At 41.9% G+C, this 10,679-nt stretch overlaps 2 protein-coding genes across 4 annotated transcripts; one reads left to right on the top strand and one right to left on the bottom strand.

Moving 5' to 3' along the window:
• Positions 1-623: 623 nt before the first annotated feature.
• LOC108896317 (uncharacterized) lies at positions 624-6,621 on the bottom strand. 3 transcript variants are annotated; one of them, XM_018695392.2, is made up of 7 exons: positions 6,495-6,621; positions 4,238-4,432; positions 3,898-4,060; positions 3,002-3,433; positions 2,073-2,140; positions 1,716-1,759; positions 624-946 (listed from the first exon to the last, which is right to left on the bottom strand). In XM_018695392.2, the coding sequence occupies exons 2-7, from the start codon at positions 4,430-4,432 to the stop codon at positions 895-897; spliced, it is 954 nt and encodes a 317-aa protein (XP_018550908.1). In that variant the 5' UTR covers positions 6,495-6,621; the 3' UTR covers positions 624-894. The 3 variants fall into 3 exon arrangements, with proteins under 3 accessions (XP_018550908.1, XP_018550909.1, XP_050930735.1); XM_018695393.2 differs by lacking the exon at positions 2,073-2,140; XM_051074778.1 differs by lacking the exons at positions 624-946; positions 1,716-1,759 and having other exon boundaries at positions 1,766-2,140.
• Positions 6,622-6,824: 203 nt separating this feature from the next.
• On the top strand, positions 6,825-10,210 carry med4 (mediator complex subunit 4). The gene is made up of 7 exons (XM_018695408.2): positions 6,825-6,947; positions 7,113-7,179; positions 7,282-7,452; positions 7,571-7,628; positions 7,724-7,810; positions 7,895-8,026; positions 8,758-10,210. Exons 1-7 carry the CDS (start codon positions 6,874-6,876, stop codon positions 8,928-8,930), a joined length of 762 nt encoding a protein of 253 aa, XP_018550924.1. The 5' UTR covers positions 6,825-6,873; the 3' UTR covers positions 8,931-10,210.
• The last annotated feature ends 469 nt before the right edge of the window (positions 10,211-10,679 follow it).

Genomic DNA, 10,679 nt, shown 5'->3' with positions numbered 1-10,679 from the left:
AGACACATCCACACGCTGGTTTATACAGGAATTACAGTACTTGAGTAATGTGAGAGATTTTGGGAACCACTGATTTAACCTTTAATAATACCGTGTACATGCTAAGTTTACTTGTAATCTGTAAAGTAACCAGTAGCTACAGCTGTCAGATGTAGAGTAGTAATAAAGTATCTGCCTCTGAAATGTAATGGAGAAGAGGTGGAAAGTTACACTGAACACAAATAAATTTGTTCACATCTTCCACTATTACTGTAGTTTAATACCCAGGTGACGATTAATTAGTTGTAATTAGGAATTTTAAAACATGTGAATGCAACACTAAAACATGCACATGAAATATTAAAATGTGTGAGCAAAATATAAAAACATATTAATAAATAATCAAAACGTGTAAATTAATAAAAAATGTGGGAACAAATTGTATTTCCTGTGCACTTTTTTTAAATTAATTTGTTTGCACGTTTAAATTTTATTTATTTATTTATTTTTTGCCCGTATCCAAAAAACTAAAACCAAAAAACCCACTCTGAGGCTCGGCACAGTTTAGCACCCAGCTGATGATTAATCTGATCTCTGTGGTTTGTCGGTGTGTGTGAAAGTAAAGAGCCAGTGACAAATACATGTTAATTCAAAATGTTTTATTTCATTTATCCAGTCTCCTACGATGCAGAGAAAGGATACTGTGTGTTTTATAAAGCAGTTACATAAAACAGTAAAACTGATGAACGATCTCTAAAATGTTAAAGGCAGAAATCTGATGTGAAAAAACTGATGTCTGACTCTGAAAGGCACAATCTCAAGTCAGTCTCTGTGGATGTCCTACGACGACACAACAACAACAACACAACACAACAACAATAACAACAGTACAACACAAAGATGATGAAGACAATGTCAACTTAGAATATTTTCTTTTGGCTCCCAGGTGTTTTTCCACTTGGCTCCACTGTAAAACAAATCGAAACACAGCAACAGTTACTTACTGACGCTAATTTATATTGAGCAACAGCGCCCTCTACTGCCACCAGTGGTAATTAACTCTGTTGGGAAGTAACAAACACCAAACTCTGTTTCTAATCTAATATCAGAGATGAACTCTGGTTTTAATGACTCTAAGTCTCTTTAACTGATCTACAGTTCAGCATCAGTCTGAACTCTCTGGGTCTGATTCCAGCAGTTTGAGCTGCTGACTCTCACTCAGTCAGAGGGAGATGGAACCTGCTCAGGTACACAGAGCAACAGCAGGTGTTCAGGGAGCAGAGAGGGAACGGCAGAGACCACTCTCCCTCTCACACTGAACCATCATTATGATTGTATACAGTCATTTCTTCTGGACGTCGTTCAGGGTGACTCTGCTGAGGCGTAACAATGTTCCTGATTGTGTACTGTGCATTTATATTAAATATAATTTAGCAGCCTAGTTTTAAAGACAAAGCTATCATGTCCAGTCCTAAAACTATTTATTATTATTTACACTTTTACATTACACAGTCCTGTAATACTGCATTTAAGTAGAGTATAAAATGTGTAAAACTGCCTGCTAGGATTCAGCTTTATAACTACTCTTGTGGATTTCATTTTAAAGTGTCAGACGGGAACATGCTATTATGGTTCAGACACCTTTAACATTAAGTAGCTGGAGCTTCGCTGTCATGTGAGCTACTGAGTGTTTGTTTGTTGCTGTTAGCACTGTAAACGTCAGGTGACATACACACCATCCAGAGCATGGATACCACTGGACCAACACCTCAGCCTGGCCCTGAAGACAGACAGAAGAACGACTTTCAGTAAACATGCTGCTGCTTTAAATGCAAGTGAAAACACACAATAAGACTCAAAGGAAAACTGACTGTGGGACTTTTCTTGACTTGTTCACTTTGGCAAACTATAGTTTCCAAGGTGGAGACTAAAATGTGACTCTGAACTTCATGAATCTATGAAATAAGATTAAAATTGTAACATGAAGCTTTACTTTTCTGATGGTGCAGTCCTTGGATAAACACTATCACCCTCTTTAAACCATAATGACTATTTAAGACTTGCTGCACCACTCTGTGTTCAGGATGACTGACCTCCCTGATTCTTTCCCCCAGTATCTGTTTGTAGGGGAAACTGGTGGATCCTTGATGAATGGGGCAGTCTGAAAACAATCAAAGATGTTACAAGAAGGTGTTAATCACTTGTAGCTTCAACCGACATTTTCTAAACACGGCCACATAGGTCATGGTTAAAGAAACAATACAAACACTTCCATGCCCACGTTGAAGGAGTACTGGCTTTTGTAACTCTGGTAGTTTTGAACCTGGACCATATTTTCCCAATGTGTTTTGGATGTAAATGATTTATAGGGACAAAAACCAAGGCACAGTGAACAGCTGCTGTCCAATCCAATGGACAACTGTCCACTTCAATGGACGTCCACTAAAGCTCTTGTTTTCAACACTGACAGACTCAGATTGTTATTCAAAGTGTCTGACAACATTATGATAGGATTCCTACAGAAACTCTATATATCAGTACCAGACTCCATTGACAAAAACAGTGATTTTACTGAGCAGAACACAGGAGCTGCTGGAATACCACTGCCTCCATCTGTTAGTGTGTCTGTGTTACTGTGAGACTTTCAGTGGTGGAAGAAGTAATCAGATACTTTACTGAAGTAAAAGTACCACACAGTAACACAGACACACAAACAGATGGAGGCAGTGGGATTCCAGCAGCTCCTGTGTTAAATCCCTGTTTTTGTCAATGGAGTCTGGTACTGATATATAGAGATGTTTCTGGTTAAACTATAAGGATCTTATTTATATTTCTTAGAATTCTAGATCTTAGATGTTTGTCCCTATCAATCATTAACACCCCAAAGCATCACTTACACTGTAGTCATGTTACTGAGGCATATTCCACAGCCAGTATGAGAACTAGGAATAATTACTGCAACAAATAAATGTCTACTCTGCACACATAGCTTTGGCTGATACAGTAATAAACCCACTCTTACCACTGGGGTCTAATTTCCTTCTGGCTTGTGTTGTTTTCCATGAGCAGGGTAGTGAGTCGGGGCCGTCTAGCTGAGTGGACACAGGAGAGGAGGGTTTGGGAGAAACAGAGAGGGTCGGCGACACAGGAGAGGCGAGAGGGGACGACGCTAGAGGGGTGGGGGAAGGGGAGGACGTGGGACGGGTCAGGGAGGAGGGGGAGGAAACAGGAGGGATCTGGGAGGAGGAGGACAAAGGAGAAGCCAAAGACGACGGCCCCGGAGCGACGACCAACGTGAATTTGGTGTCAAACTGTGGGCTGTGCTCAGGTGAGGACGTGGACTCTGAAGCCGGGTCGGCTGTGAGGACGTGGTGGTCTGGTGGAGGAGTCTCCTCACTGTCTGCTGCTGGACTCTGCCTCGACCCTGCTGCTGCTTCAGCTGACACAGACACCTCTGAGAGGAAGAGAGCACGATGTGAACACTGACAACAACACATATCAAACTCTATGGAAGCTGCAGGAAGAAGAGGAAGAGTATAGTCATTCTATTACACTGTAATACGGAGCTGAGCAGGCTCCTGGAGTGATCAGAGTAATACACAGTTTAAAGTCCGACCACATATCTTAAATGCTCACAGGGGACAGGTTCATCTTTTTAACACTGGCAATAAAAAACTCTATTATTCCATGTGAACCTTTAAATAGGTACATTTTTGACCTCCTCTTAAGTTTAAAGTACTTCTCTAACCAAAGCTCATCATGTCATCACTGGACTATAAGATGTATTAAAGAAACTGTGAACAGGTGATAATAAAGCTGCTTGTGTCTAAAATGTAGATAGACAGATACTTTATTAATCCACACAGGAAATTCAGCAGTCACTGAAGGAACTCTTGGGTGAAACTGGGTGTACATTACCATTAAGAAGTCTTTCATAAATCCTCTTTATCGTGACGAGGGCATCTTTAGCATCCTCTGCATCCATCTGCCATGGACAGAAGCACTCAGCTAAAAAACCATTGGTAGTTCTCCTGGCGAGGAGGAGCAGTGGATGCCGCTCTAGAAGTTCCCACTTGTGGAGCTGGAACAAAATTATAATACAAATGTGACACATAACTTCAAGCTGAGAGAAATCTTGGTAAAGTGTATTAGCTGATAAAAGGCTAAAGAAGGTAAAATACAGGTTAGAAACATACTGGAGGTGACAGTTCTTTAAAGACATAATTGATGTTGATCTGAACAGACAACCACCACCTACCAGTAGATTTGTTGCATCATAGACTTTGTTGACGCTGCTGTTTTTTTTCTGCCTCTCCTTCCAGGTTTGGTCGAGTTTTTTCTTTATATTCTGCAGTTTTTGTTTGTACGGCTGCTTGGCTCCACAGTGCCCACACGTCTTACTGGCTACCCCGATTTTTGTCTTACAAACGTGGCATTCTTTCTGAGTGGGCATCTGGAGAAGGAAACATAAAGAACGATTAGAGTGTTGCATGAAGTGGTATCGGGGATAAGAGTTTACGTTTTCACACCCATACTGTCAACACAGTGACCCAACGTGAAGGCTTTCAACGTAAACTGCTGAACACTGATGTTTGAGGAAGGGGTCACTAACTTTGCCAAGTGTTCCACTGTATTTTTGAGTATTTTCATTGAACTGCATCAGAAATGTTTCTGTGGAATGACTTAAAAATATCTTTAAAAATATACACATAGCACTAAAGAGATTTATCTGTCATCCCTTCAAAACTATTAAAATTATACTAATTCAAGATGAGTGATGACTATATCTCTCCTAATAATATTTTTTTTAATGGTAGTTGTTGTATTAAAGAGTAAGTCAGTATTACTTTAAAGTATTTATATTAAACTCTGAACATGACACAACTGTGTGGTTTTTGCTAAGGACACATATTTTATACTTCTTTTCTTTATTTGGGGATACTGAAGGTTTCCATTAAAAGAATCAAATATCCGCATTGTCTCTCCCTGAAAACGAGGTATCATTTTCCCAACAAGTTCTCCAACCTAAACGAGTTCTGTCGCCGGTTCCTACCCTCAGCAGCTGCCTTTACCGGCGCGTCGTTGTCATGGTAACAGTAATAAACAGGCGGTTACGCTCTGGAATGGTCTCGTCCTGGAACTGCGTCGTCATGGCAACAGTAATAAACACGCGGTTAACGCCGTGGAACGGTCTCCTTTGGTCAGGTTCAGGAAAAGACGGTGGTCATGGATTAAAGAAACAACAATGACTACTGGACAACAGTGTCCTGTGTTTTATTGACTAATCCACCTCAACCTCCTCCTTTGTCGCTCTTTATACTACGTCATCTACTTTATTACTGTCTTAATTACGGCCGCTACGTCGCTTGACAACAAAACGTAACTGTGGGTCGTAATAAGCTGTGACAGTCACTTTTTTTTTTTTAATGTCAATGGCTATAATTCATTACAGACATACTTGTAATGTGTTCCAATGTAATAACCATGCAACTATGCTCAATTCATGCATTAATTAAAAACAGTCATAATGTTATTAAAATGTGATTTAATTTAATTCATTACACTCTATAACTGCAGAATTGATCAAAGTCCTTCTTAAGAGAGACCTTATCCTCTTATATGACACCTCTGATCTTCTGTGTGACAGTACAGGTGTCTCAGCAAAGGATGTTTCAGCCTTTTGTGTCAGTTATTGACATTGCTATAGCTAACCTGCCAACAGCACTTGGCATATTTGTATGATTTGAAAACACCATGACTTTATTAAATCTGCATACAGTGCTGAATGCCTGAGAATAAGACAGTAAAACAGCAGCTACATGTTGAGAATGTGACCTTTCTTAACTTAAATAATCAGCAGTGTCGGCTAACTAACCTGCCCCTAACCAGCCCTTTCAGTGACATCTTCTTATTCAATTATTAAATGCAATAGTCAAGACAAAATAATGAATGAGTAATGTAATTGTAGTTGTAGATAGCTGCTGGTAGGCGGTGGTCTGGTGATAAACACAGCAGCCAAAGCAGATGATTAGTGGTTTGGTGTGAGCAGGTGTAGGACCTCAGGTCAGGTCTCACTGCTGCTAAGTGACGATAAACAAGAGTGTAAGGTCCCTGCAGCTTCAGGATGTCTCATTTAAATAAAGAGACTCCTCTAATTTATGCATTATTATTTTAAACTGTGCCACCTCAGAAAAACTGAACGCATGTCACTTTTGATTTGGGGTCATGTAAAATCCACATTTTACAGTTAACAGGTTGAATGAGCACTCGAGGTTTAGATGCACTTGAGGTCAGAGACACCGCCTGTCTATCTGACTTCTTCTCTACATTTATAATCCTCTGAGACAAGACGCTATATTTATTTAATGTTGAGCTGTAACTTTCCCAACGCTAACTGCTGGCTAAGTTAGCTCTAAACTAACTAAACAAGCTTCTAAAATAAACAACAGGACAGCGCATTTAAACCAGACACTGAAACACGCTGACTGCATCATTCTAGTATACTGACGCCTTACCTTTCTCACTGTGCAGACGTCCTAAAAACAAAGTCGCCCAGTCAGTGGATAAAACCATAAAACCCACAATTCTTTCTCCTACTTCTTCTTTCCCAGCTGACCGGGCACGGTTTGGCGCACGGCTGCCTCCTACCGGCGCAGTACCAACGTTACTACGAGACGTATTTTGCGATATAAATCAGATGTTTTGAGAAAAAAAACGTATTTAATGTGTTAAATTGTGCAAACAGGATTAGGAATTAGGTTATAGTTTTGTTTTGTGTTTTTAAAAGCAATTAACCCATATACTCCGATACAGCAGGTGGCGGTGTGTTCCTTTTTCCGGGGTGATGAACACAACGTCACTTCCGGTCTTGCGCAGAAGCGACGGGAGACAACCATGGCGACAGTGGCGGAGAAGTCAACGAAAGAGCGGTTGTTGTCTGTGTTGGACGATTTGGAGGTTTTATCTCGGTAAATTTAAACTTAATGTAGTCGTTTCCTGTCGCACTATTCATATTTATGTTTGTTACGCTGCTGTTTGTCCTTTCGTTTCCTCTTTTAACACCAGCTGTTATTTGAACACCCCCCCACCCCCCCACTCGGTCCCTCTCCACCCCCGTGTTTGTATTATTTCAGGGAGCTGATAGAGATGTTAGCTCTGTCCAGGAGCCAGAAACTGCCCCAGCCAGGAGAGGACGTCCAGGTAACAGCGGATCAAAGACACACAGTGCGACCGGGAAATGAATGAATCACAGTGGGGTTAATAATGGCGGCGGGGGTTTGTGTTCTTGGTGTTTTGCCTCAGATCCTGGAGCTGCTGGTGCAGAGGGACAGGGAGTTCCAGGAGCTGATGGAGGTGGCTCAGCAGCAGGGGAAGGTGCATCAAGAGATGCAGCTGTTGGAGAAGGAGGTGGAGAAAAGAGACAGCGACATCCAGCAGCTCCAGAAGCAGCTGAAGGAGGCCGAACACATCCTGGTGGGTGGTCCTGGTCCTGGTCCACATCTCTTACTTTACATTTAAGTGAACAGCTGCTGAGCTAGACTGTGTCCTGTTGAATGTGAAAATACCCACAATCCTCTGTCTTCTCTTTAAGGCCACTGCTGTTTACCAGGCGAAGGAGAAACTCAAATCCATTGACAAAGCCAGGAAAGGTGAGCTAACACACCTGTCTCACCCTGTCTGATGGAAGCTGAGGATGTTGACCGTGGTGTGTTTGCTGACTCAGGTTGTTTACTTATCCCTGCAGGAAGTATCTCATCAGAAGAAATCATCAAATACGCTCACAGAATCAGTGCCAGTAACGCCGTGTGTGCTCCTCTCAACTGGGTACCAGGTAGGACCTGCACAGTCACCGAGGACTGTCGGCTGAGGTCGTGTTTTTACTTTGCTAACTGTTCACACAAATGTTTGGTTTCAGGTGATCCACGCCGACCCTACCCTACTGACCTGGAAATGCGCAGTGGGATGCTGGGTCACATGGCCAACCTGCCGACCAACGGTGTGAACGGACATCTGCCAGGTGACGCTCTGGCTGCTGGAAGGTTACCGGGTAAGTCCCTGTCAAGTCAGGTCAGGTTTACTGATCACAGCATCCTGTCCATCGAGCTTTGAACAGACAATGAGAAAACTCCCCCCACAAAACTTTTAAAAGGGAGAAAATGGAGGAAACCTGAGGAGGAGCAAAAAGCAGGGATCCCTCCTCCTGGACGACAGACAGGAAATAGATGTTGTGTTTATGGAACAGAGAAACAAAGTAGATTCACAGTTAGGACTGGGCGATATGGAAAGGAGTCTTATTGTGATCATTTTTTTCTTATCAATCGATATCACAATATATCACAATACAAACCAAATCCCAGCTTTCTGTTGTAAGGAATAGAGCTGGAGAAAGTGACACTATATCTCCACACCGCTGAATTCCCTCGACTGACTCTGCAGTACCTAAAAGATCAGCTCGTGTGCTGCTGCTCCCACACTCTGTGCTGTGTGGGTCAACCTAACCTGACGTCACTGTAACTCTCATTATCATTGGCTCTTTCTGTTGTCTGTCTAAACATGGATGGACTGAGTTCTGTTGATCAGTGTTGTTATCGTTTCATCGCCCACGTTATAGATTGATCTGGGAGGACACAGCCTCCACTTCACTATTAGCTTGACCTGCTTCTGTCCTATTGATCAATCAGTGCATTGAGTTAATCAATATAAATGGAGGATGACAGTAGTGAGCAAGGCCTGAACACTGGGAGTAATAAGCACCTCTCCTCCTCTGTCTCTCCTCAGACGTCCTGACACCTCACTACCCCTGGCAGTCCTCGGACGTCTCCGTGGGGATGCTGCCTCCTCACCACGGCAACGACTTCGGGCTCGAGCCTCCGGGTCACAACAAGGAGAATGAGGACGACGTGGAGGCCATGTCGACCGACTCCTCCAGCAGCAGCAGTGACTCCGACTGAACATCAGGGACTGTGTGTGTGTGTGTGTGGGGTGAGGTCACCACTGAGAAACAGCCCATCAAATATCTTCACCCTCCGTCTCTTCTCTACAGGAGTTGTGGATTTAATCGGCTGCCTCTGATTCTCAGTGATGGAGGAGCTGATTCTTAAAGTGGAGGGAGATTTAAAGTTGGATATAGCAGCTACAGTTTATCATTCAACCATCATTTCTAATCATTATGTCAGCCGAGGTCTGGAGTTCCACAGTTTGTAAGAAAAGCCTTTAGTTTTCCAAAACAGACGCTGTGCTCTGGGTCCTGGTGGCCTTGATGTTAAAGTTTTTAAGAAGTTATCCTCATCACTGTGAGTGAGTGAGTGATGATGAGTCGGCCTGTTCCCTCTCTGATGATCTGGGTCGTGTTTGGAGGATTTCAGAGTTTGTACTGAGGGTTTATGGGGGCAGGAGTGAGGGACTGTGTCAGGGTTCTCAGGAGTCCATCATCTTTTTTTTAAAGGAGTAGTTCCACATTTTGGAAAATACCTAGACTTACTCACTTCCTGCAACAGTTGGAAACAACTAATCAGTATTTTATTATACATTAACCAGAAATATGTTTTATTAATGAATTATTCCTTTAATAAAATCAGAATACTCATAAATGTAATAAGAATACTGCTATGCAAAATTAGCCACACCTACATACCAGCACCTCTAAAGCTAACTGATTAGCATGTTCATTTATGACATTATAACTCCTGTAAATCCACTTTATGTTTTTGTACAGATGAAACCAATGACTTCTAACATGTTCATCAGTGAGCTTTAAAGGAGCTGGTGTTTAGACAGAGCCAGGCTAACTGTTTCCCTCTGTTTCCAGTCTTTATGCTAAGCTAACCAGCTGCTGTACAGATGTGAGAATGGGGGTACATTTATTTCCCAAAATGTTGAACTGTTCCTTTAAGAGCCTGTGTTTGCACCAGTTTTAGGGAGTGTTTTTTTGTGTACATTGTTTACCTGCAGTTTAAACAAACTGCAGGTAAACAAACAACAAATTAAACAAGAACTAAAGCTAACAAAGATGAGGTTGTGTTCAGAGTTGGTCTTAATACCCCTCCATAAACCACAGTGGGGCAGAAACCAAACCTCACTCTTCATGTGTGTGTGTGTGTGTGTGTGTGTGTGTGACCTGTATGTTCTCAGTGTGGTGTAATAACAATATGGACAGATGCTGTTAATTTACCTCTGTGTAAATAAGCTTGTACATACTGACCGCTGTAAATAAATCCTTTTTTTGAATAGAGATTGTGTGTGTTGTTGAGTGTGCTGCAGAAACACCAGACATCATTTACAAATATTAAAAAGAAGGAAATGGTAATGGAGCATTTTCATTGTTGTACTGACAGTTTTACTTCAGTAAATGATCTGGGTACCACCGCTGATGATTGTGTTAATGTAGGTTAAAGGCCAGAGTGCGGATATATTTACACTGCGTCAGGGCCATGACAGTGCTGCGTTCAGGCTCTCTCTGTAAACTCGCTCTGTCGACAATTGTCAGTGGTGGAATAAGTACTCAAAACATTTGTTTAACTAAAAGTATAATATAACCATGTACATATACTCCATTACAAGTAAAAGTCCCGGATTCAAATTCCTACTTGAGTGAAGTAGTAGTATGGAGTTAAAGCATCAACTGCACTTGGATATCAGGTTATTAAATCTTGAGTCAAAGTGGAAATACTTGAGTAAAGTTCCTCAACTCTATTTCCGCT

This window comes from Lates calcarifer, linkage group LG1 (assembly GCF_001640805.2).
Source record: "Lates calcarifer isolate ASB-BC8 linkage group LG1, TLL_Latcal_v3, whole genome shotgun sequence".
Lineage (NCBI taxonomy): Eukaryota > Metazoa > Chordata > Actinopteri > Centropomidae > Lates > Lates calcarifer.
The sequence above is the reverse complement of the archived record's forward strand: the minus strand, read 5'-3'. Positions and strand labels throughout refer to the sequence as shown.

What these genes read in the sequence shown, in the direction of transcription:
- LOC108896317 (XM_051074778.1), bottom strand. Translation starts at nt 4,432, where the DNA reads ATGCCCACTCAGAAAGAATGCCACGTTTGTAAGACAAAAATCGGGGTA. An exon ending in ATGATGCAACAAATCTACTG is followed by an intron (nt 4,061 to 4,237) that starts GTAGGTGGTGGT and finishes ATTTTGTTCCAG; the next exon opens with CTCCACAAGTGGGAACTTCT. An exon ending in TTATGAAAGACTTCTTAATG is followed by an intron (nt 3,434 to 3,897) that starts GTAATGTACACC and finishes TCTTCCTCTCAG; the next exon opens with AGGTGTCTGTGTCAGCTGAA.
- med4 (XM_018695408.2), top strand. Translation starts at nt 6,874, where the DNA reads ATGGCGACAGTGGCGGAGAAGTCAACGAAAGAGCGGTTGTTGTCTGTG. An exon ending in GATTTGGAGGTTTTATCTCG is followed by an intron (nt 6,948 to 7,112) that starts GTAAATTTAAAC and finishes GTATTATTTCAG; the next exon opens with GGAGCTGATAGAGATGTTAG. An exon ending in CATTGACAAAGCCAGGAAAG is followed by an intron (nt 7,629 to 7,723) that starts GTGAGCTAACAC and finishes TTATCCCTGCAG; the next exon opens with GAAGTATCTCATCAGAAGAA.